The 26,785-nt window shown below is 39.0% G+C and overlaps 2 protein-coding genes across 5 annotated transcripts in view; one reads left to right on the top strand and one right to left on the bottom strand.

Moving 5' to 3' along the window:
- Nucleotides 1-5,890, bottom strand: part of SCYL2 (SCY1 like pseudokinase 2) — a 59,131-nt gene extending 53,241 nt beyond the window's left edge. For 3 of the 4 annotated variants that reach the window (XM_082665517.1, XM_082665520.1, XM_082665519.1), the window contains exon 1: nt 5,721-5,890. The gene's annotated coding sequence lies outside the window, so the exon portion shown is untranslated. The other variant, XM_082665518.1, reaches the window with a different exon arrangement.
- A 193-nt stretch (nt 5,891-6,083) lies between these two features.
- DEPDC4 (DEP domain containing 4) lies at nt 6,084-26,196 on the top strand (the record flags this gene model as incomplete). The annotated part of the gene is given in 12 exon segments (XM_082666180.1): nt 6,084-6,242; nt 6,783-6,846; nt 8,357-8,712; nt 8,714-8,769; nt 9,337-9,482; nt 16,410-16,516; nt 16,520-16,596; nt 18,547-18,773; nt 19,384-19,463; nt 19,467-19,526; nt 21,790-21,868; nt 26,105-26,196. Coding segments are annotated over 12 exon segments (1,503 nt in total).
- Nucleotides 26,197-26,785: the final 589 nt, after the last annotated feature.

Below are 26,785 nucleotides of genomic sequence, written 5' to 3'. Positions count from 1 at the left end.
AGAAGAAAGTTTCCCCCAAACAGCAAAATCATACACGTCTTTAAAGGGGAGGAGGAGTGAACTAGATAGAGAGAGAATGGGACAAGTGTAGGAGTAAAAACTAGCAGTTCAGATAAAAACTGGAGGAAAAGAGAGAAGTATGGCAAAGGAGACTTAGAAAAGCCAGGTTACCAAGGGCATTAAGTAGTAAGAAACCAAGCTATGATAAGCCACAGATAGGTTTCAGGCCTGAGTAAAATGATTAATCACTCCATCATGCAAAGTGAAAGATATACGAGGGGTGGAAGTAGGGAATATGACAAGACTGAAGACACTGTCAATTTGTACTTCAGGAATTTTATACATACATAATTCAGAATGTATATAGGCCAAAAAACAAAAAAAAACAAAACAAAGGAAAGGACACTTGGAAATAGGGATAGAGAAGATAGGAAAGAGACAATAGGTGGAGAGGGTGTTTTAAAGGTGTTGGTTACATGGATATTTATTTTATAATTACATATTAAACTTCATTATGCATTTAAATGTATCATATATCAAATTTTAAACAAACTTTGAGAGGGAGAGGTTGCTGAATTAAGGAAATAGCAGTAAAGAAGGAGAGGAAAGGAAAAATTAAGAAAAGTTAAGAGAACTTGGTGACCCACTAGACAATTAGATAATGGAAAGAGACAAAACTAGGAATCCCAATCAAGTCTCTCATTTCAGAGTCTAGGCGGAGGATGAAGCCATTTACCAAGGCAAGGCTACAGGAGACAATTGCTTGTTTTGTGGGAGGAAAACCTCAATTTTGGACATGTTAAAGTTGAGTTGCCTGAATGACATTAATATGCATATATAGCTAGGAGGCTTTTAGATATGCAGGCCAAAAACTTAGAAAAAAATGTCTCAGCTGAAAATACAAATGTGGGCACCATGAGCTTAAAGCAGTATAGTAGTTAAGACTACGGGCTTGAAAAAGGTTACCCAAGGAGACCAAAAAAGAATATGTATATCACGAGAGTAACAGAAGGCTACTTTGACGAATGAAGGGGAGAAAAAAAAAAGAAAAAGTATATCATGAGAGTAACAGAAGGCTTAGGACAAAATGAAATGAATGAGTTTATGAAGTAAGATCTGAGCCTAAATGAGATTTTGAATTATTGGCAATAGCTTTTTTTTTTTTTTTTTCCGGTACACGGGCCTCTCACTGTTGTGGCCTCTCTCGTTGCGGAGCACAGGCTCCGGACGAACAGGCTCAGCGGCCATGGCTCACGGGCCCAGCCGCTCTGCGGCATGTGAGATCTTCCCAGACCGGGGCACGAACCCATGTCCCCTGCATCGGCAGGCGGACTCTCAACCACTGCGCCACCAGGGAAGCCCGGCAATAGCTCTTTGACATGTAAGAAACCTAGAGACCAAATATATTTTCTTAAAATGATAGCTTTTCAAATTTCACTTGATAAATGAATAAAGAAGTCTTATTTCTCTAAGACAAAATTATAAGTGATAGAAATATTTATTCGTATAAGTGATTGTCCTTTGTACACCATTTAGTAGAATTCACTTGAAATTCAATATTCCCCTTGTAAATCCCAGCCAAAATAAGACTTGGGGCAGCTTCAGTATGATCCCAAGATTATATCTCCCTACCATCTGATTCAGCCATCACTTGGCTTTTACTAAAACCAGTAGATGAATCTGTTCATACTAGATTTTACTTGTACCTGGCATAAGGTGAGTTGGGTATTCGGCACCTGATGGCAGGTGGCTGAAAGGAACTGGCAATCCTTTCAGTTCTGCCTACTCATAAACTCTAGATATAGCAGGATAAAATAAAACTTTGTGAATTTTCAAGTAGCAAAACTCCAAAAGTCCCTTTTTCTACTTCCCCAAGAATAAAATATTCTTTTTTAGTAATTTGATTAGTAATTTGAACAATAAGTAGAATTAGCTTGATTTTTTTGTTGGAAACACTGTAATGCAAATAAAAAGGTTACTGTAATTATACCTGATAATGAAATTATGTTTAGTAACTGTTAGTTACAGAGACTAGACTTTCAATAAGTACAAAATAATACACACTGACTACAAAAAACAACACAAAAAAATACAAATGAATTCAAAATAGTTTTAGTCCTTAAGAGGTACAAGGGTCTGAGAATTTTGAAATACCACTTATATAGTCATTTGTACAAATACTCATAAAATTTTATAATTTGAAATAAGAATTACATTAACATGACAAATAATTTTGACAAAATGCTTCGTAAAACTTGGTAAAAATTTTGTACCTATACTTCTATATGCAGTGCTTATCTGTTTATATGTGAGATGATCCTGAGATATACCTTGGAAATACGTGTTTTTTTTCTTGTAGGGGGGCTTACAGATTACTAAAAGTTTTTAAAAGATACAGTTTTTAAAAAATGGTTAAAAACATTCTTTGGCCTATACAGAAACCATGTTTAATTTTACTCAGGAAACAAAGATCGAACCAGCTCAATACAATCATTCTCTTTACAACTACAGAAGGTATCTAATTATTATCAGTTGAGCTAGAACAGATTACTTCAGGGGACACACGTGATTTAAGAAACAAACAAAAAACTAAGAAGACTTAGCAATGTACAGTGAAGCACACATCCATTCAACAAACTACTGGGTACAGAAGAGGTGGAAAACACCATGCTAAGATGCAGTAGGAGAAACAAGAAGTAAAACATTGTTTCTATCATTAAGTTTGTATACAATAAGATTTTAAAAGCGGAATGAGAGGTTATAAGGCAACATATACTTAAATATCAAACTACTAATTTGAACAATAAGTAAAATTTGAGGAGAGATTACATCCAACTCTTTAGAAGGCCCTTCCAGCCCATGAACTTAGTGTAGCTTTTACTACAGGAAGTCAACCAGATACTTGGAAATTATTGAAATTAAAAAAAAAAAAAGTAGCAACAGCACTGGGGTGGCAGTGTCTCACTATTCAGCTCCTCTAGCCAGAGAAAGAGGAAAAAGGAATAACTGGGTAGGAAATTAGACGAAATGGTCATTAAGGGCACTTCCCTAGTGCCCTTGATTTAAGAGCATATAAAATCCGAAACACAGCATAGTACAATGCATGAAAACTGAAACTCATAAAGCACTGAAGTGTTGTCTAAAACAATGGTTTTCAAACTCCAGAGCAATGATTTTCAAACTCTGGTGAACATCTAAAAACATCTAATAACATCTAAATGACTGGGTAACTTGTTAAAACATATAGATGTCTATGTACTATGTCAAACCTTTGGAATCAGAATGCATAAATGTGCAGTCAAGGCATTTATAGTTTGAGCAGTTCCCCAGGTGATTCTGATGCACAGTGAATTATATAATTAAGCACACAATCTTCAGTGGCAACAAAACCTGGGTTCAAACGCCAGTTCTAATACAAGCACTATGACCACCAACTAGCGTCCCTAACACTAATTCCAATCTTTCTAAAGAGGGAATTGCCACCCATTCCTCAAGTGACTGCTGTGAGGATTAAAGATGATACACAGAAAATGCTTAGCACAATTCCTGGCACATTTAGTAAGCAGTCAATGAATTTTCATTTAAAAAACATTTATTAAGCACTTACACAGTATCAGGAGATTAGGGAAATCTCATTAATTTATTAAGTATTAATAAGCATGGCAACTCTGCAATGGTGTCATGAGAACATATAATTAGGGGAATCTATCGTAATCAGGAAAGTCTTCCCTGACGTGAGCTGAATGATGAGCAGGCATTAACTGAATGAAAAGGAAAGGAAGAGCATTTCCAGGCAAAGGATGCATCATAATCAAAAGCCATATACCTGAAGCAGAACAGAAAGAACAGAGTGACTAGGAGGAAAGAATGCCAGAAGGTGCTGTGGAGATGAGGTCGCAAAGGTAATTAAGAGGGACCTAAACAGCCTGTTAAAGATTTTAGTTGAGCTTAAAAACAGTGAAGAGTTTTAAACATGGAGATAATGTGATTAGATCTACATTTTGAAAAAGTCACTCAGTCTGGTGTGGAAAACTAGAGGGAGCCACAGTAAATGCAGGTAGACCCTAATTAGGAGACCATAAGTACTTCAAATGAGAAACGATGGTGGCTGGAACTAGAGTACTAGTATGAAAACCAGGAGTATACAGACTCAAGAGATATTCAAAGAGGCAAAATCAAGAGACTTCAAGAGAGACTGATATGAGGCCTGAGAGACAGGAAGTTGTCCAATCTCTACTGCTATAGAAAGGGATGGATGATGAAGCTAGTCACTTGAGTCAAACAGTAAGAGGACCTCTTTTTCTTGGGGGATAAGTCATGAATTTCAAACATGTGAGTATGAGTAGTTATTCCCAAGTATGGGGTTGATTTTTACAGAAATATTCCAGTGTATGTAAGTACAATGTGCTTCTATTTATTTTATTGGGTGTTTATGGATCTTAGAGACAAAAGGTTTCTGCATGTGTGTTAAGTGGATCTGAACAGAATGAAGGTCCTTCCTTTAGGTTCCGTTCCTTTAGAGTCCCCCCAAAGTGTCTTTTATGACTACAGTTTAATAGTGTCTCAAGAATTCTATTTATACACTCAGCTGATAAATTATTTTAAAACTTTTTAAAACTTAATATTTAAACCAAAAAATAAGAAGCCAAACGAAAAAAGGCCTGCAAAGTCCAAAAGGAAGCTTCAATCACCTGACTTTCAAGCTGTTACCAGAACATGACTGGTTTTAGTGACAGGTTGGTTTGGAAGCATTAACCTTAAACTATATTAATTTTCCAGAATGGAGAGGCTTGCGAATGCGACTTAGAAAACTTCTTACTCATAGAATCCAATTTGTAAAAAAAAATATGATTTTTTTTCAGATGATTTTCATTTCATTTTTCAGATGATTCCTGACTTTGATCTACAAAAATACTAGTTTGCAACTTACAATTGTAAGTCACTACCGACATAGTGCTTTTAACTCGCTTGAGTCTGGAGTCTCGGGAAGACTGTTTTGGGAGTTGACGTGACAATACTGGTCCCCTTCATAACTGATCATAGGTATGTATTCAGTCGTATCCCAAGTTTTTGCAAGCCTCATGGGTCTCAACCTTCTTCCATCCTTTCTCTCCCGCTTAGAAAAACAGGAGTGCAGGAGCCTCGGAGCGGGTATTTAACAAAACACCTGCCCCACCCACCTCACAAACAATAACCTTCCATTCCAGAACTAAAGCTACTGTCAGAAAAGGACGCCGGGCGGTAGGGCCCTAGATGGTAACCCAGGTTATCAGAGGTGGACCTCAGAACCGAGGGGAGCTGTTTGTTCTCACCCAGTCCCAGAGTAGTGTCCAATTTCCCAAAAGGGAACCAAGATCTCCACCACGGAAACCCGAGCTCCCGAGCCGGAGCCGGGGGCTCTCCCTCCAGCAGATGGCTCCAGCCCGGGGTCTCCAGTCGCTTCCAGGCCTCTTCGGGAGACTCGGGCCTCCCAGATCCTCTCCCCGGAGCTCGCCGCTCCCCCAGCCCGGCTTCGCGCGGGCGCCCAGAGCCCCGCCGCCCCGCCTGCACCCGGCAGGCCCGTCACCTGGCAACAGTCGCCAGCCCCGGGGACCTTGGGAGGCCTACCCCAGGCGCGGATCCTTCCCCATTCCTTTTCGCTGCTTGAGGAGCCCAAGCGAGAGCGCTGCCGGTGAAGGAGGTCGTTCCGTGCCCGTGGGGGGGGGGGGGGGGTCACTCACCTCTTCCCCTTCTCCCCCGGGAGGGGCGGTGCTGGGGCTCTTTTCCCCCGCCCCCCCAAACGCCTCCTGGCTGCTCCTGCTCAGCCCCGGCGCCTGGCCACTGCCGCCGGCTTACTCCATAGCTTCTCACACTCGCGCGGCCTCAAAGGCTGGAACCGGAGGAGGGAGGGGGGAGGGGAGGGGAGGGACTGGGGAGGAAGAGTAAGGGAGGGGGAAGAAGACCGAAAGACCAGCCAGCCCGGGCATGACGTCACTTCCTGCTTGTTCGGAAGGGGCGGGGCCGGGACGTCTTCGGCCTCCGCCTCCCGAGAACGGGGTGGGGGCGGGGTTACGGGCCGGGGGAGGAGCCCGGCGGACGAGTTTATGGCGGTTCTTTTGACTCCGTGGTTCCGTAGCCTTGGCAGCCAGAGCCAGTTTCCCGGCCCAGGGCGGAGTGTGTCAAGTTTCGTGAGCCCTAGAGATGTTTTCTGCCGGAAAAGGAGGACAGGTACACCTTTGGATCCTAACCAAATGTGCACCGAAGTGGGGGGGACGGCTGAGGGGAGCGGGCGCTTTGGACTTTGCGCCTCAGGCCTCTGGGGCCCGCCCCTTTTCCGGCCCACTGCTCTCCCAGTCCCGCTGAGGACGGGCACTGGACCTTTTCAGAAGCTACTCTCCTTGGGGCGTCCTGGAAAGCGGTGCTTCTCAAACTTTAATATACATACAGATCATTTGGGAACTTTGTTAAAATGCAGTTTGGATTCAAGAGTAGGGTCTGATATTCTGCTTTTCTAATAAGTTCCCAGATGATGCCACTGCTGCTGGTCAGCGGGCTACACTTAGAACAAGGGGTTAAAAGTACTAGATGGCAAGTCCTTGAGCACGAGGACTATTTCTTTAACCTAGCCTACTTGTTTAATGACGCTTAGAGGGGCAGACGGAAAATACCCCTGTCTCCTCTCATAGACTCCTAGCTTTATCCACCCCACCCTACCCTAACCCAGTCCCTACTCCCTCCTCAAACCCTCCCCGTTTCCACTCCTCGCCCTCCACGCCCTACTCCTGTCTATGCACTGTCCACAGTGTCTCGGGCCAATAGTTCAAGGACAGACAGACAGAAAGCTTCTGTTACAGAAGGCATTTGAAGGTGATGGGCTTTTATTTCTGTCCTAAATATCAGACCATTATGTAAAGTTGGACATCCTGTTTCCAGCTATTCATAGTCAGAGGAAGAAAGAGCTTAAATTCTCAGATTCTAACAACAACGAAAATCTAGAAACAACATTCTAGATGTTTCAACGTATTCCCTTATCTTATTAAAAATTTTTTAATAAAAATTTACTGGGGTAGAGGGGAATGAGCAGTGATTGCTAACTATGGGTTTCTTTTTTTTTAATTAATGTTTATTGAAGTATAGTTGCTTTCCAATGTTGTGTTAGTTTCTACTGTACAGCAAAATGAATCAGCTATACATATACATATATCCCCTCTTTTTTGGATTTCCTTCCCATTTAGGTCACCACAGTGCACTAAGTAGAGTTCCCTGTGCTATACAGTATACTCTCATTAGTTATCTATTTTATACATAGTATCAAGAGTGTATATGTGTGTATGGGTTTCTTTTTGAAGTGATAAAATGGTCTGGAGTTAGATAATAGAGATAGCTGCACAGCTTTGTGAATGTACCTAAAAACCATTGAATTGTATGCTTTAAAAGGGTGAATTTTGTGGAATGTGAATTATATCTCAATTTTAAAATTTTACTGTCTACAATTAATTGAAAAAATTATATATGTACGTTATAAAAACTGGAAATATGTATTCTAAAAAGTGAGTATCCTTTCATTACACCTATTTCCTAAAGGTTACTTTGAGGTTTATCCTTCCAGACTTTTCTATTTACATATATTTGTATGTAGGTTGGGAATTCATTTTTGCATAACTAGGATGATAGTATATAAATTGTTCTGCCCAACCTCATTGGTTTTTTGTTTTTACTACTTAATGAAATCCTTCCGTGCTATAAATGTCATTCTTCCTAATGGCTGCTTAATATCCTATAATAAGGCTATTCCATAATTTACTTAACTATTCCCCAGGCACTGGACATTTTCATTGTTTTCAGATTTTCATTATTCCTCACAAACTTTTATTTTTCAAGAAGAACAGCTGGCAGATAAATTGATCAGTTTTTTCAGCTCCTTGCCGTAGATTTCTTTCATGCAATGCTTGTCATTGTTCAAAAGGCAAAAAGAAGAAAGGAAAAGCAGAGTCTGGTGAAGCCACATCTCTGTAATAATCAAGACTCCAATGTGTGTGTACATTCCTTTTAAATGTAGCCTGAAATAATATTCTTCAAGACTAAGTCTAGCTAGTTATTAAGCATGTAACATTAGGATGTATAAATTCACATAGTAGTATATTTCATATCAGTAAAGCAAGTTCCTAGGTTTACTCTGATTTTATTGGCAGACGAACATGTGCAAACTTAGTAAACATATTATAGTTTACACAAGATGGGAAGAGAAGAAACTTAAGAAAGACATTGTTAGCAGATGTGCCATACAAAAGCATAAGGTTGCCAAAACAAAAAAAACTTACATATTTTTGTGTAATCTAAATTTGTTAGAAACATATGTTTAATTTTTTTTTTTCAGGATGCTCTGGTCCTTTTCAAGCTACTCAGCTATGGGATGGTATTATTCACTCCCTTCAGACTCAAGTGGTAATAAAAAGAAGGAGGCATCATTTACGAACATACAGAGGCTGTTTTACTGGTTCTGATGCTGTTGATGTAGTACTAAGTCACCTTATGCAAAATACGTGCCTGAGCAGTAATGATATCTCTCGTCTTAAAGGAGTTCGTCTTTGTCAACTTCTAATGAACCATAAAGTATTTGAACCAGTAGAAATGAAGCTATTCAAAAATGAAAAGGAATTGGAATTTGAGGATTCAAACAATAGTCTCTACAGGTTTCTAGGGAATAAATCATCTTATGTATTTTGCAAAAGAAAAAAAGGATTCTGAGACTGGGTTAAATGATGAAATAAAAGCAAAGGAATCTTTAAGGTTAGTGTTAACCAAGATACTGTAATATATTGTTTTTAGTTGCTGGCAGGACAGTCGTCATTGAACAAACCTTGAATATTATGCTTTCTGTTTTTTTCAGAAGTCAATAAAAGAAATAGCCGTGTAAAAATTAACCTTTTCTGCATTTGCTGTAAAACTGTTATGGAGGACATGATCACAAAAATATTTCAGAATTTGTACCAGGAAAAACTTTATCTCCTCTGATGAATTATATGCTTCCTAATTTTTGAAACATGACTTAGCCAAAGTAGCTAAAGCCAAAGTTATGGAAACGAAACTAGACCAGAAATTTTCTACTCTGTCACAGCAGCCATGATAACCTTAGAATTAACTTTTTTTTTCTGTTTATTTACAATCCTAACATCCTCTTCTCGTGATATTCTGTTATTTAATACATTTATTACTTGTATCTTTTATTGTAAGCTGCCTGACATCCTTTTTGGAAATAGGAAATGTATAAATAAGTTTTAATAAGTAAATTAAAATGCATATTTGAAATTTTGGCCCTGTATGTAATGGAAAAATTCACATATTATTTCTTAACAGACCAGAAGGCAAAGTGATTTCAAATCCTCTAGCACAAGAGATTGGTGAGGAAAGAATTGAGGAACTTATTGATACAATGAGTGGGACTCTGGCTTTACCTCCAAACATCACAGTTGACAAACCTGTTCTTCCACTTTCAAAAGAAGGTAATTTCAGTTTTCATTACTTTTTTCCGAACTTTGTAAGAAGAGCTGACTTTTTTAAATAGAACTTACTTTTTGGAACAGTTTTAGGTTCACAGAAAAATTGAACAGAAAGTACAGAGAGTTCCCATGTGCCCCCTGCCCCCCACACATACCCAGCCTCCCCCACTGTCAACATCCTGCACTGGAGTGGTTATTTGTTATAATCCATGGACCTACATTGATATATCATTATCACCCAAAGCCCACAATTTACAGTAGTGTTCACTCTTGGTGGTGTATATTATGTGGGTTTTGACAAATGTATGATGACTGTATCCACCATTATAGTATCATACAGAATAGTTTCACTGCCCTGAAAATGCTCTGTACTTCACCTGTTCCTCCTTCCCTCCCCGTTACCCCGCTGGCAACCACTGATCTTTTTTTTTTTTTTTTTTTGTGGTACGCAGGCCTCTCACTGTTGTGGCCTCTACTGTTGCGGAGCACTCCAGACACACGGGCCCAGTCGCTCCGCGGCATGTGGGATCCTCCCGGACCGGGGCACGAACCCATGTCCCCTGCATCGGCAGGCAGACTCTCAACCACTGTGCCACCAGGGAAGCCCACCACTGATCTTTTTACTGTCTCCAAGAACTGACTTTTCAAATACAATAGAAGTAGTGTGTTTGGCGTACTGACTCACTACTCCTCTCCCCGTAAGAGTTTCCTTCTACATAGTGATTGCATCACACAAGACAGGTGAGGCAATGTAGATCCAATAACATTTAGTTTATTTTTTTACAATGACCATGATCAGATTAACTGGAGGTACTACAGTCCTTACTACCGGAAAAAAAACATGCAAACTCATTACCAGTCCTTATTATTTATAATGCAAGACCATCTTCTTATGAGCATATCCTTTGCCCATGTATAAGCTCCTCCCAAACATCTCCCTACTCTTTGCCTTTCAGAACAAACTAGCTAGGCTACCTATTGCTCTAATTCTCTTTACCATTTACTTCATCTATCTACTTGTGGTTTTGTCCTTATAAGGCAACTTAACAGTTGAAAGAAGAGCCGCATACCCAGGGCAATTAGGAGGGTTGCATACACAATTCATTAATGGTTACACACTTTACTGCATGTGGTCAAACCATGATGGAAGTAAGACAAGCATGATTTGCACACTGGAGGAGCAAAGGTTATCAACAATAACTAGGATAAGTGTGATAAGGGAAATGCACGGTGCCCAAAGAAAGGGTGCAGAGTGAGAAAAGAAGAGGGATTAGAAGAAGACTCTGAGAAAGATTAATATTTAGAGGACAGGCTGAAGAAGAGGAGCCAACAAAAGTTCAGTTTTTACCTATTACAAATGAAAAAGAAAAACTTGTCTCATCATTTTCCCATAAGGATATAGGGTACCTCTAGAAATTTCTAACTAAAGATGGATATAATTGATCAGTAAAGATGCTCATAAAAGTAATTTTCATTTATTGGGCCTTTCTCTGGGCCAGGCAATTTCTTATGCATTTTATATTTATTCTCTGTAATTTAACAATAGCCCTGTAAAGTGAGGGGTAAAACTTCCTTTTTATAGTTTGGGAAACTGAGACTCAGAAAGATAAATAAATAAATAAGACATGGTAGGGAAGGAAAGTTGGCACTCTTATGTACTTTTTTAAACATTTTAATTTTTATCTTTGTTATACATGCACATAATGTAAATCATTCAAATAGTCCTACAGGTTTTGTTACCAAAAAATAATAATTCCCTACCCTTCCCCTCTCAACCATTTCCCCCTCTCCAGAGACAACCATTTACAATTTGTATAAATTGTAATTCATGTGTGTTGTAAATGTATCTCACGTCTCTAAATGTCATGCTTATACTGCTACTTCATGCTTTTTCAGTTTTAGGGACATCTAGTAATTTTCTACAAAGGAAAACAGGGTTTTAGGCCTGTTCCCTTTCTTGCATCTATCTCCCCAACTCTTTAAATGATACATATACTTTTATATACTCTTATGAGTAACATATTTAACAAAAAGATGTTGGGTGAGGGCTTCCCTGGTGGTGCAGTGGTTGAGAGTCCGCCTGCCGATGCAGGGGACACGGGTTCGTGCCCCGGTCCGGGAAGATCTCACATGCCGCGGAGCGGCTGGGCCCGTGAGCCCTGGCCACTGAGCCTGCGCGTCTGGAGCCTGTGCTTCGCAACGGGAGAGGCCACAACAGTGAGAGGCCCGTGTACCGCAAAAAAAAAAGATGTTAGGTGAAAACAGGAATATCTTTAGTTTTAAGACTATTGTGTTTAGCCAGAGATTTTAAACAGTAAGTCACACAACAATAACTATTAAGTTTTGCTTTTTTAAAAAAGGAGTTTTTTGGTTTTTGGTCTTTTTGGCCACACTGTGTGTCTTGCAGGATCTTAGTTCCCCCACCAGGGATTGAACCCAGGCCACAGCAGTGAAAGCACCGAGTCCTAACCACTGGACCGCCAAGGAATTCCCTAAAAAAGGAGATTTTATGTTAAAAATTTTATGTTATTTTATGTTGAAACAAAAATCTTGGAAGTCTTGGAACCACTGCTTGGTTCCAAGTCTTGGAACCACTGCTTTACTTTAGACTTAATTTAGCTTAGATGGTTTATTTTATAGACAAGGAAACTGAGACTCAGAGAAGTTAGATAATTTGCCAAGTTTCCACAGTTAACTAATGGCATCAAGATTCAGACCTAGATTTCCATACTTTTACCCAGTGTTTTATCATTATTGTTGCAACAAGGTGTTGTAACTTCTAAAACGGGTACAACTGAAGTTATGTTTAGTTGGTATGTTTGCTCTTTGTTGCAACTGAATATGTCAGCCTTCAGAACAGAGAAACACAAAAAACTATTTTAGTTGTTCTCTCTAATAAAACATAGTTTTGAGAGAAGTAGTCTTTAATAAATTACTAATAGGAAATCTCTTTATGTTCAAAAGTCTTGAATCTGCTAGGGTAGGTTTTTTCTTTGTTTTTTGTTTTGTAAAAAGCCTTGCAAAAGAGAATTAACTTTAAAATTGGCTGGTTGTTCTTGTATTTAATGAGTTAAAAAAAGTTAACTTTTTTGGAATTTACGTTTTCATACCAAAACTTTTTGGAGAAAGTGCATTTGGAAGTGTCTCTAAACTCTAACAAATCAGGCATGAAAGGAGTTTTTGTTGTTGTTATTATCCACTGAAATCTGATTCTTCTGTGATCCTCAAGCACAAAAACAACCCCCTCAGATATAAAACTATGTGGTTTTATAAGATTAAATAATTAGCTGGCCAACAAGAAAATTTAAGCCACTTTCTATTTGGAAAAATATGGCTGGTTAAAGGTATGCAGTTGGCAACACACCTATATACATTTCAGCCAAGAAATAAAAGTATGGAGTTTCTCTTTTTTTTTGAGAAAGGTCATTTCTTAATTCCCAAAGAACTGAGAAACCAACTTCACTTGAATTGAGTTGAAAAATCTGCTAGCAGTGGTAAAGCAATGCAGTCCCAGGACTGCAGGCTTTTTGCAAATTTGTATTTGTGAGTCTAGTAGAGTTAAGGTGAACCACCTTTGCTGAGATTTGTTTATTTTTTACAGGTGTTTCTTACTGATAATATAATGACTAATATTTTTGAAATATATGTGCGTTGTTTTAGAAATGTGAGGGGTTCTAAAGGTGCAGAACCTCTCCCTCACCTCACCTCTGTGGGGTAGGTCTCAGGGGAATGCCAATATCAGCTGGAGCAATTCCACTATTAATCTGTTTTACCTGACTTCCAGAAGAATATGTTTGTTCAAAGGTTTCCTCAGCTGAGACAAAGTTTGATTCCTACTGAACACACTGTACTTCTCCCACCAAAACATTTACACACTTAATGAAATTGCAAGTTTACTTGTCATTATTTCCCACTGGAGTGTGAGGTACTTAGACAGGGACAGTCCTTACCTTTTTCACTGTTGTATCCCTGTTGAGTGGCCCAGTGCTTAGCTGTTGGTAGATTACATTTAGTGGATGAATGGCTCACAGACAGCCTCCTCATTTTATAAATATTTTCTTTTTATTTATGCGTCTATACACATACGCTCATATGTACATATATGTGTATATGTGCATGTGCATGCACGTGTGTGTGTGTGTGTGTGTGTGTGTGTGTGTAGGCTATGCTAAACGCTGCTTGGATTGTATGCTTTTCAAATGTAGAGTCTATCCCCTTGGATCCCCGTCATTCAGCACAGTGATCATTGAGTATGAAGTGCTCCGTTAAGATGAGGGTGGTGACTGTATGTGTTGCTACAGTATCCTTCTTGAGTCTAATTTCCTCACACAGAGCTAGCTATTCTATTTATCAGCTCTGCACTTGGCTAGTTTGTTCTAGACATGCACATTTCTCTGCTCCCTCACCTTCAGGTCTTTGCTCAAATATCATCTTCCCAATGATAATTCCCACACATCTTATTTAAAATTGCAATACTAACCCCCTAATGTAGTCTAATCTCCTTTTTTGCTTAATTTCTCTCCATAAAACTTACTATTAGCTGACACACCACATATTTCACTTTTTGTTTGTTTGTTTATTTATTGCCTGCCTCCCTCTCCCCACTAGAATATAAGCTCCATTAAGGCCAGGATTTTGCCTGCTTTGGTTACCCTGGAACCTAGAACAGTGCCTAATACAAAACAGGTCTCAATAAATATTTGTTGAGTAAATGAATGTTCTGTCTTGATGCTATTGCTAAGAATAGTCTTTTTTCCACTTTTGGATGTATTCATAATATATCTATTCATATTTCTTGGTGACTTGATAAAATTTGCCTTCATCCATTTCATATGTGGCTATCCTTACCTCCTTACATAGGGTGTGGCTGCTGAAGGGCGACTATTTTTATATATGTATCTTTTTCTAGCACCTGGTTCAGTGCTGTGCCCAAAGGTTGGTATCGACAAATGTGGACTGATTGATTAGAGGCTACTTACGATCTCAAGTCTTTACTAAAAGATTGCTAATTTGATTTATTTGGGGCCAATAACTCAGAAGTAGTAAACTCAGATGCCTTTAGGAGCCAGGCAGATTGGAGAGCAGGTGAGTACTTCATTTTCAAACGTGTAGGAAAAATTGTTGTTTTGCTTGAAATGTAGGGCCCTCTTGGCTATTTTTCCTTTTCCCACTTAAGGAAGAGATATAACTATAGGGAAATTAATTTCTACTGTAACAAAACCAACAGGACAATACCATGAAAATGGTAGCTGACACTCAACTTCACTGTTTGGGATACAGTAGGAAGTGGTGGGGTTTGTGGTGAGCTGGAAATGACATTCCAATGCAAATAAGGTAGCCACTAATTCATATCAGCTAACTTTGGTCAGGCATTAATTGAAGCCCGGTGTCATGAGATTTTAAGATTTTTTTTTTCTTATTTATTTATTTGTTTATTTTTGCTGCGTTGGGTCTTCATTGCTGCGCGTGGGCTTTCTCTAGTTGCGGCGAACGGGGGCCTACTCTTCCTTGTGCAGAGCACAGGCTCTAGGTGTGCAGGCTTCTCATTGTGGTGGCTTCTCTTGTTGCGTAGCACAGGCTCTAGGTGCGCGGGCTTCAGTAATTGTGGCACATGGGCTCAGTAGTTGTGGTTCACAGGCTCTAGAGCACAGGCTTCAGTAGTTGTGGCACACGGGCTTAGTTGCTCCACGGCATGTGGGATCTTCTCGGACCAGGGCGCAAACCCGTGTCTCCTGCACTGGCAGGTGGATTCTTAACCACTGCGCCACCAGGGAAGCCCTCTTAAGATATTTTTAGAGAAGCTTGAAACCCGGAATTTTATATGAAATCTCCCTTTTTTTTTACGGTACGCAGGCCTCTCACTGTTGTGGCCTATCCCGTTGCGGAACACAGGCTCCGGATGCGCAGGCTCAGCGGCTGTGGCTCACGGGCTTAGCTGCTCCACGGCATGTGGGATCTTTCCGGACCGGGGCACGAACCCGTGTCCCCTGCATCGGCAGGCGGACTCTCAACCACTGCGCCACCAGGGAAGCCTGAAATCTCCCATTATTTATACAAGTTAATTCTATTCAAAATACTTTATAAGCAAACAAATCATGACTATGGTCCAAATTTAATACGTAGGCTACTGGCAGTAAAGCTCCACGAGAGATTTACTGTAGCTGTTGATTTTTTTTTTTTTTTTTTTTGCGGTACGCGGGCCTCTCACCGCTGCGGCCTCTCCCGCTGCGGAGCACAGGCTCCGGACGCGCAGGCTCAGCGGCCGTGGCCCACGGGCCCAGACGCTCCGCGGCACGCGGGATCCTCCCGGACCGGGGCACGAACCCGCGTCCCCTGCATTGGCAGGCGGACTCTCAACCACTGCGCCACCAGGGAAGCCCAGCTGTTGCTTTTGTAATTTTGTTTCATTTAAAGGAAAAACAAAATATTAATGATGATCTGATAATTAGGATAACGAAAAACTTTATTAACCCTTAACATAAATGACCAGAAACCCAAGTTAAAATTAACCTAATACTGTATTTTTATTTAAAAGCAATTTAACTACAATTATCTCTGCTTTGAATAAAATTATAAATAATTAGTAATCTCATTCTCTCCAATCATCAAAATAATTTATAAGCAGGACCAGTAGTTTTTTTTAATATCTGGAATTAACCTATTGATCACCTTAAAAGCTAGATAATATCACTTTATAATTAACATAGCCAGAAAATAAAATCAATATGGCTCATAACCCTGATGTCTATTTAAAGGTCAATCTTGAAAAGAGAAATTGTAATTTAGCAAAGTTAAATTATCCTAACAAATTAATCCATTATATTATTAGCTTTTCTGTTGTATTACTAGAAATGGAAGAATTCTATGATACTGGTTGAATATGTATATGTTATTTATTAGTATGATAGTTATATTATTTTTCTTTCTAAGCTGTGGAACATGTTTGGAAACAACAAACATTGCTACGTATTCTTCAACTGATTCACATTCCATTCTTAGAAAATATTTTGGAGCCTCCAGTTAAAACACAAAATCTCTAATTAAGTAAAGAGGAAGATCTTGTTATCTCAAACACTTACCTCGACAGAGAGGTTATTCCAAGCTTATGTCTACTTGAGTGAGTGACCATTTTTATTGTCAATTTATAACTAAAATGTTCTTTCACATATTTTGCCCTTGGTATTTTAAGGTGGGAGAACATATTCATATGTATGAGCAGACATCATCATTGATTTAAAAATTAATCACTGTGAATTTTCATTTGAGCTAAAATAGAAAGACACTGGTTATGACCTGTGAGAAGATTATTGGAAATCTGAGTGGTTTCATTCATATGAGTTCAGTCATGATTTGTCAATCATTCTTTCCCTGCACCAGCCCTGAGTGTTTTTTCAAAGTTCTATTATTTCCGTTCTATAACCATAAAATAAAAACCATCATGGTTTCTACCAGTTTATTTATTCCTGCTTTAAGAGAATCCTCAGTCTAGTAGGGGAGACATTCATGAAACAAAACATTACAGTCCAATGAAATAAGCCCTATCATAAATCAGTTGCTAGGAACCATAAGTATAAGACCTTGGGTACTGTTGAGATTCCAGCAAAGAGAACTGATATGATGCTTTCTGCCGCATGGGCCAAACAAGAAAAGAACATCAGACTCCAAACCTGAGAACCAGAAAGCTTCAGATCCTACAAGGAGCTTGATGATCAGAGACCTGTGAACCCACTTAGATCGTCAACCATTGTCCTGTTTGCACATGACATGTTTGCTCCTAATTCAACAGGCTGAGAAAGACCTAGCAAATGAGTCTTCCCCAGCCCCTGAGTCAGGGAGAATATAGGGACACCAGCAAAGAAACAGGATTTCTTTAGATGCCTCTGCAGGAAACAGACAGCAGCTAGTCAGCCTTTATGAGCTTCCAAGTGGAAAGTGCAGGTTATCTGCAAGAGAAATGCAATCCAACTGTCATTAATTTTTTCATCTGCAACACTAGGAGCTAGAAGATAATAAGTCACACATGTTAGGCAATATGTTCCATTCAACAGGGGTTGGTGTGGGTGGGGAGAAAAAAGGAAATGGAACGGGAAAGAGAATAGGAGGGAAGAAGGAAAGATATTTGAGGATCACCGAGAATTCATAGAATATATCACTCAGGAACCCCCTCCTAGGAAAATATTTGAGGAAAGATTTTAATCTGACTACAAAGAAATAACCAGAACCCCAAGATGGAGACAGATGAAGAGGAAAGGAAAAATTGGTAGGCAATGAACTTTGGTCTGTGCACTCTCACTATTTTCTCTTCTCCCTAATTTTGTACCCACATATGTGCATGCATACAAACACACATGTACACACAACATATTCGAAGTTGATATGGTAAGGCTGTGTGAGAATGTACAAAATATAAGTGCTAAATAAGATATCAAAAAAAGAAGGACATAGTATTAAGGGAAATTATAATGAATACTAACCTATCTCAGCAAAACCTGGGGGTGGGGAAGGTGGAGGAGAAGGGGGAATTAAAGGCCTTCCAAAATCATCACTGAAGGGAGGGAGGAGTGAAAGGATCCTAAGTTGCTTATCTTATTGAGGTCAGGAGATAAAAAAGGGGAAAACAGTGTGTGGTGGGATAAACGGTGCATCTTAATGGGGGAAATATTTGGTATCTTATTTTCGAATAGTGATAGAACCATATGCACCTAATGATCAGAGTGGGAAAGGGGAGAGGAAACACCGGTGCAATGCAACAGTACAGATGAACTCCTCTGAACAAAATTTAACAAAGTTAGAAACAAATAATGAAAAGGTGGCCCACAAATATTTTAATTCCTTTAAAGTAAGGGTACAGAAAGGTGTGGTGGTATTTGGTGAGGAGAAAAGCTATTCCCTCTCATTTACTCCTTCAGTCATCCAGCAAAAATTATTAAAAAGATTCTCAAAACTAGTTTCTTCTTTAGGTTTGGTTAATTATAAGCTAGATTTTATTGTTTTATCAAACAATGTTTTAGGCAGTTAAATGGAAACGTTAACCATTAATTTATTTTATTTTGTTTTTTACCTCCAGGATTGATAACTGGCTTAATTCAGCAATTGAATGCTTGGAATATTTCCCTGACCAGTTAATAGTTACTGTCAGTGAGCAGTTAGTTCAAAACAGAAATGAAGAGACAAGATTGAATACACAGAAGAAGTTACTCTTTGATGTCATAGTAAAATATTATAATCAAGAGAGAGATTGCTTATTAACTGATGAGTATTTTGATATTCATTCAGGAATTATTGAACTTTTAGGTAAGAGATGTTTAAACTTCAGTTTTTTTGCATAATCTTTTTTAATAATACAAGTTGCAGAAGATTTTATGTATTATATGAGTATTACATTTTAATATTTTTCTTCTATGATGTCAAAGTACTTCATAGAGTCTTTTTTCAATTCACTTGGCCTGCCACATAAATTGTACTATCAAATGTAATACTGTAGTATAGCAATTAGATCTAAGGTAATTCTATCACAGGGACATTCTAAGAAAAATTTTGATATAGTACTAGAGGATTAAAGAACTGAGGTATCTGGAAATATTGTATTAATTTGATGACCTTTTAGCAAAATAAAAATTGAGTGACACATCATGTCTCTTTTTTAGCTTTGTAGGTGGCCATATAATTTCATGTTAAAAACAAATTGCTGTTTGACAATGCTGGATATAATTATGCAGGTGTTTGGCATAATATGTAGATAACTTCCTGTGTGTTTGAAATATTTCCTAATAAAAACTTTCAAGTGTAAAAAAGAATCTGCAAACCAAACACAGTATCATAGCATTTTAATTGACTGCTACGTACTATAATCTCTGGGGTTTTTTTCTCCCTTGCTTTGTCTTCTTTGTAACCCATGTAACAGAAAATGAGAAAAGAACAGAAGCACTTGAAGCAACACAACTATATCTAAGATTATTGTTGCCCAACGTTAGAGAAGAATTATGATGGCTACTCACTTTTATGGCAACTGCATCAGAACCCAATGCCTACAAATTACAAAAACAGGTGAAAAAAATTGCAATAACAGTTTTACAATCTTCTGCTATTTTTTTTAATAAAAATGATTCAAGTTAATGTTACTCTTTCTGTTTACAGTTTGTTCAAAAAGAGTCATGTACCACAATATTCATTGCAGCTCTATTTACAATAGCCAGGACAAGGAAGCAACCTAAGTGTCCATCAACAGATGAATGGTTAAAGAAGATGTGGCACATATATACAATGGAATATTACTCAGCCATAAAAAGAAACGAAATTGAGTTATTTGTAGTGAGGTGGATGGACCTAGAGTCTGTCATACAGAGTGAAGTAAGTCAGAAAGATAAAAACAAATACCTTATGCTAACACATATACATGGAATCTTAAAAAAAAAAGGTTCTGAAGAACCTAGGGGCAGGACAGGAATTAATACACAGACATAGAGAATGGACTTGAGGATATGGGGAGGGGGAAGGGTAAGCTGGGACGAAGTGAGAGAGTGGCATGGACATACATACACTACCAAATGTAAAACAGAAGCTAGTGGGAAGCAGCCGCATAGCACAGGGAGATCACCTCGGTGCTTTGTGATCACCTAGAGGGGTGGGATAGGGAGGGTGGGAGGGAGATGCAAGAGGGAGGAGATATGGTGATATATGTATACGTATAGCTGATTAACTTTGTTATACAGTAGACACTAATACACCATTATAAAGCAGTTATACTCCAATAAAGATGTTAAAAAAAAAGTTTTTAGTTATTCTGCACCTAGTTTTTCATCAAAAAATATAATAAATGGAGATTAGGGCCCAGGTTACATAAATGTTTAATTCTACAGTCACTAAACCAAAATTCATGTTTATAGCTTGTGAAATGGGTCCCAGATTCCAACCAGGAATTTAGAATGAACATTTTCTCTACCCTCCTCTTCCTTACCACTTAGCCTCTCCACTTTCTTCTTTCTCACCCTGCTTCCTCCTCTAGGTAAATGAATTCTCCTCTGTCCTACATATGGTTGAGAAGTTAGAAAGGATTTTTTCATTTTTTACTTCCCCTCATGTCAGAACTAGCAGTGCCATAAAGAAACATACTGGTTCAAATATTGTGGCAGGACACAAAGGGAGAAAAGGAACTTGATGTGGGCTGGAGGAAGTGGGGGTATGGGATTCAGGAAGCAGGGAGAAGTGGCTCCGATGACTGGTTTCTGGAGATTAGGGAATGAAGTATTTCAGGGAGATTGAGATGTGGGTATTTATAATAGGGGATCTTGAGCATGCCTAGCTTTTTCCTGTTACAGGGCTTTACCTGTGTTGTCTACTGTATGTCTGGAACATTTTCTCCCAAGTATTTTTATGGCTTACTCCTTCACATCATTTCAGGCCTCTGCTCAAAATGATACCCTCTCAGTAAGACAAAAGCCTTCCCTTACTGAGATAGCTACCCATCTTCTTCATTCTAGCTTCTTATCCTGCTTTATGCTCTCTTAATGGCACTTATCATTACCTGAAACTATATTATGTATTTGCTGATTTTTTGAAATTGTCTTTCTCTCATATGAGAATGTAAATTCTGTGAGTTCAGACTAGATCTGCTTGTTCATCACCTAGAACTGTCCTGGAACGTAGAAATCATTCACTAAATTTTTGTTGAATGACAGAATGAATTAATGGGGATGGCTTCATGTTTGTAAATTTTCAGGACAATAGAAGTTAATGGAAAGGTACCCTGGGGCTCAAGATGAAGGAGCTATGTGGATATGAGGTTCAACATTGGTAGGTCTAGGGGGTGCCCTCTGTAACAATATTAGCTGAGGAATTATTTCCCCCAGATACATGTTATAATCTGGGATTTCTTTTGTATAACCAAAACTGGAAAAGGAGTATTTATCCATTTTAAGAGAATGAAATTATTATGTATTTTAGAGCTACTATTTACATATGGATCATGTAATTACAATGTAAGATTATTTAGACCAGTGCTGTTATGGAAGTACAAATAATTTTTATTATTATAAGAGAACATTGCACTAATGATTGGTTAATCTAGTTTCAGATATACTACATATGTGGGAGTAGAATATAGAATTTTAAGAATTCTAAAAAAGAATTTCAAGTATTTATACCCTTTATAATTCAGAGGCCTTCTGCTACCCGCCCCCTCTCCCCATCTGCAATCCTCTTCCCCTATGCATTGGTCAAAAATATTGAGGTTTTTTTTTTTTTTCTATATTGGATTACTGGCTAGAAAAAAATTCATATTAAAAATTTGAAAATATCTGTTTTTATGTAGACACCGGTTACTTTATTGGATCTGGTTAGTAAGAAACTTAAGAAGCTTCTACATGGAGAAGATACAGATGCTATATCAGGTATTGATTCAGTCATTCTTTATCATTAAGTGACTGTTATAGCCACATAAGTTGGGAAGGAGCCAAGGGTGAGTATGTAATAAATATATAATGCTATAAAAGGTGGTTACATTAAGGTTATTTTTTAATATCTCCAGAGCAAGTTCTTCTCTAGTTGTTTTTGGAAGCTCTTTGTTTGATTACCTTTCTTCTAAAAAGGTAAACACTTACTATATCTCATTGCTGCTCCCAGGTCTCACCTTCCCCTCATTTATTACCCACCTGCCTGCTTCCTTGCTCCTGTGCACACTGTTTTTCTTTCTCCTGTTTTTCATTCTCTCTCTCTTTCCCTCCTCTTTTCTAGAAAATGACAAAGTTTTTATAGAGAAGGAGCTTAAACACTTCCCCCTACCCAGTTGAAAAGGCTTCATGATTCTTTTTACTCCATGTCTTTTGGCAATTGATCTGATTCCTTACTTTTAATTTCTTTAAACCATAAAATATTTAAAAGTCAAATTTCCTAAGATTGTCATGTGAGAGACAAAATAAAGTAATAGGTATAACTTTGGGTGCTAGGGCCAAATTGCCTGGGCAAATTAACTTCTTTGTGCCTCACCTTCCTCATCTCCAAAATGAGAATAATAGTATCTACCTTGTTGTTATTAAATATTTAGTATTTATATTAGTAATATAACATTGGGGGCTTCCCTGGTGGCACAGTAGTTAAGGATCCACCTGCAAATGCAGGGGACATGGGTTTGAGCCCTGGCCCGGGAAGATCTCATATGCCATGGAACAACTAAGCCCATGCGCCACAGCTACTGAGCCTGCACTCTAGAGCCCGCGAGCCGCGACTACTGAAGTCATGTACCTGGAGCCCATGCTCCGCAACAAGAGAAGCCACCGCAATGAGAAGCCCGTGCACCACAACGAAGAGTAGCCCCCGCTCGCCGCAACTAGAGAAAGCCCGTACGCAGCAACAAAGATCCAACTCAGCCAAAAATAAATAAATAAATAAATTTATATATAAAAAATAAACACAAAATGAGAGAATACGGTGAATTTCATAATTAAAAAAATAATATAGTTATAAATCACAGATACTATACTTAAATTGTATTATTATTTAAATATTAAGTACTAATGATGTTTAATATTAATTGACATTAGTATTAAACCCTACTCTGTGTCAGACTGTGCTGAGCACTAACATGCATTTATGAAATTATTCTACACAATAACCTATTATGTAGGCATTATTATTACCCCATTCTATAGGTAAGAACTGAAACTTAGATTAAGTAACTTGACCAACTAGAAATGTAGGTAACATTTCTTCCTTAAAAAAAAAAGTTTTCGGGCTTCCCTGGTGGCGCAGTGGTTGAGAGTCCGCCTGCCGATGCAGGGGATACAGGTTCGTGCCCCCGTCCGGGAAGATCCCACATGCCGCGGAGCAGCTAGGCCCGCTGAGCCTGCGCGTCCGGAGCCTGTGCTGCGCAACGGGAGAGGCCGCAACAGTGAGAGGCCCGCGTACCGCAAAAAAAAAAAAAAAAAAAGTTTTCTAAGGCATTACTAATTTCTAGAAAAGTATTCACAGAGTAGGGCATACATTTATTTGCCAGGATTATTTGGAATTTCTCAGCTAATAGATGCCATTTCCTCCCATTCCCTTCTTTGAACATAGGGCATATGGCCACAGGTCTGTTGCCACATGCATCCTGTTAGATGCTGTTAAACAGATACTAACGAAGTATTCAGAACCTAACATCTGGAATCTTTTTAGATTAATTAGATCTCATCTGACTAATTTCAAGATAAACTTCATTTGGCTGCCATACTATATTAGCTTTTCACATTCAATTTTTCATTAGTTTTGGCTTTGAGGAAAATGGAGGAATTGTAGGCATTTTAACATTTATTTCCATCCAACATTTATTCAACAATATGCTTTAAAGGGAGATAATGAATATAAGTGCTTTGCATTGTGCCGTGTGCTATAAGCACTTGGGAACTGAAGAGTTATCTGATAATATTTTTCCCTAAATAGCTTAACTCTCGTCTCTTCTTGAAGTTTATCCCTTATTCAGTAAAATTGTCAGATGATATCAGTATACAACTTAATTGAATTTTTTAATTGCCTGTGTTTTGTGTTGTATGCTCTTTTCTGCATGCTTGAATTGATTACTTGAAATTCATATCTTGATTTAAAATGTTCCTGATATCAAATATTCATCCATCCATCCATTCAATTATTCACTAAACATTTTGAAGATCTACTCTGTGCCAGACTTTGTATAAGCACCGCAAAATACAAGATGTATAAGATAATGCCCCTGCTTGCAATAAGTTTATGTTCCATGTTAAAAGCACCTGGCACTTAGTAGTTACAGATATCAATAGATAGTTGTTGAGTAAATTAATTCAGTGAAAGAACTGAAGTATGAGAGAGACAACCATTTATAAATCAATGATAATAAAACATAAGAGGGATATGTTCAAGCCAGAGGAGGTTATAGAAGACTAGAGGAGGAGGATTACCTGACCTAGTTTGAGGGCATCAGGCTAGGCTTGTGGAGATGATACCTAGGAGTCTTAAAGAACTAGATGCAAGCTAAACCAGAGGAGTGGAGAAGGGGAAGATATTCTGGACAGGAGGAACATTGTGAGCAAAAATAGGTACAGGCTAGAAATTACAGCTGAGCGGTGGCAGGAATTGAAACTAGAGAAATAGATGTCAGATCTTGAAGGGCCTCATTTAGCAGCCAAGGAATTCACTAGGCAGCTGGGGAGGCATTTTTTATTTTTTAAAAAGTGATACGGGTAGATTTATATTTTAGATAGTGCTTACCAGCAGTTTGGAGAATGGGTTGGCCAGGGGGACTGGAAGCAGAGTTCTTAGGAGACTACTACAATGGTGCAAGTGAGAAATCATGCAGGCCTGTACTGTAGCAGAGACAAGAGGGATGGAGAGGAGGGGACAGGTTTGAGAAATATTTAGGAGGTAAAAGTGGCAACACTTGATTGCATCTGGGGGTCCGAGAGAAAGGGGACTCAAAGATAATTCTCAAGTTTCCAGGTGAGGTGACTGCCACCAATTCAGATAGAAAAACACAGGAGAGGAACATGTGTAGGGAAATGATTGAATCTGTTTTGACCATTTGATTTAAGATATGTGTGGGACATTCTGGTTGATATTTTCAGCAGAGCAGCTGGATGTGCAATTTTGAAGTTCAGGGGAAAGATATGAACTAAAACTAAATATCTGGGAGCATGTGGAAATTGAGGTCATTTAGAGTATGTTGAGCAATATAAGAGGTCCAGGATAAAACATTAAAGAACACTAATCATCAAGGGGTGAGTAAAGAGGAACCTATGACTGAGACAGAGAAGGAATGTTAGAAGGGGAATGAGGTGAAGTCGTCCTCGTAAAGCCAAGGAAATGTAACATTTTAAAGAAGAGGATTGCATGTGGCAGCAGATCAGGACTGCTCCGGACTCTCTGGAGCCAATTAGTGAGAGCTGATTTAGTAGCTTGAGAGGCAAAAGCTAGGTTGCAAGTAGGATGAAAAGGAATGAATGGGTGAGAGATTAAGAGTGGATCTATGATAAGGGAAGAGAGAAGCTGGGAATAACGGGGGCGATGCTAAATCAAGCCAGAGATTTGAGCATAATGACCCGCTGAGAGGTCAAAAGAGATTACTGATGGAGCCAGGCCCTGGAGGAGGCAGGAGGAAATGTCTTCAAGGGCACAGGACCAAGGGTTTGCCTTGAACAGGGGAGGGATATGAAGAGTAAAGTTGATAGTGTGTATGGATATAAATATGTAGGTCCAAGGTAGAAAGTTGAAGGAGATCATTAAATGATGAATCCATTTTCCTTGACAAAGTAGTAGGAGGAGACCCTGTTGTCTGAGGAGTTGTAGGGGGACCATTGAATGGATGACATGAGAAAAAAGGAATAGTTTGAAGTAGACAGGGAACGGGAAAAGCAGTTGAGAAAAGACATAAATGGACTGATGAGTAATTCTGAGGATCCAGATGAAGTAGATTATAAATTTTAGTGATGCCAATTTGGACAGTAATTTTCTCAGCAGCACTTATATACTTGAATGTTCAAGTGTAAAAGGTGGATTCAAGCATTGATTAAGGGCTGAAATTTTGCTTTGTCAGGTGTTGCAGAAAGATTGGAGTGCAAGAAAATTGAGGACACAAATTAGTGAGAAAGTGGTTCAGATGATCCGATATGTGTCTGACTCAGGATGGGAAAAAAGAGATGATGAACAAAGAAAAATGGCACATCGCTCTGAGATTGACGAGAGTTGTGACAGAGCTAAAGGCAGTATGGCATAGTATAGGGACCCCCAAACCCTGGGAGTGGGACAATCCCAGGTTCAGATCCTAGCTAGCCATGTGGTCCAAGCTTCTGTTTCTTTATCGATAAGGCAGGGCTGTTAATAATAATACCTGCACACTTACACCTTAGAACATTGAAGATATAATGAGAAAAAGTACAAAAAGCTTGACACATGGTAAGCACTCATTGTAAGCTATTTTTTTTAATATCAATTTATTTATCTTACTTTTGGCTGGGTTGGGTCTTTGTTGCTGCGCGCGGTCTTTCTCTAGTTGTGGTGAGCAGGGGCTACTCTTCGTTGCAGTGCACGGGCTTCTCACTGCGGTGGCTCCTCTTGTTGCAGAGCACGGGCTCTAGGTGCCCAGGCTTCAGTAGTTGTGGCTCGCAGGCCCTAGAGTGCAGCCTCAGTAGTTGTGGCACATGGGCTTAGTTGCTCCGCGGCATGTGGGATCTTCCCGGATGAGGGCTCGAACTCGTGTCCCCTGCATCGGCAGGTGGATTCTTAACCACTGCACCACCAGGGAAGTCCCGTAAGTTATTATTGTATTATTATTTGAAGGACAATAGATTCTGAATAGAGAGTTA

Source organism: Grampus griseus, assembly GCF_964374135.1.
Source record: "Grampus griseus genome assembly, chromosome: 11".
NCBI lineage: Eukaryota > Metazoa > Chordata > Mammalia > Artiodactyla > Delphinidae > Grampus > Grampus griseus.
Note: the sequence above shows the minus strand (reverse complement) of the source record. Positions and strands in the feature narration are given on the sequence as shown.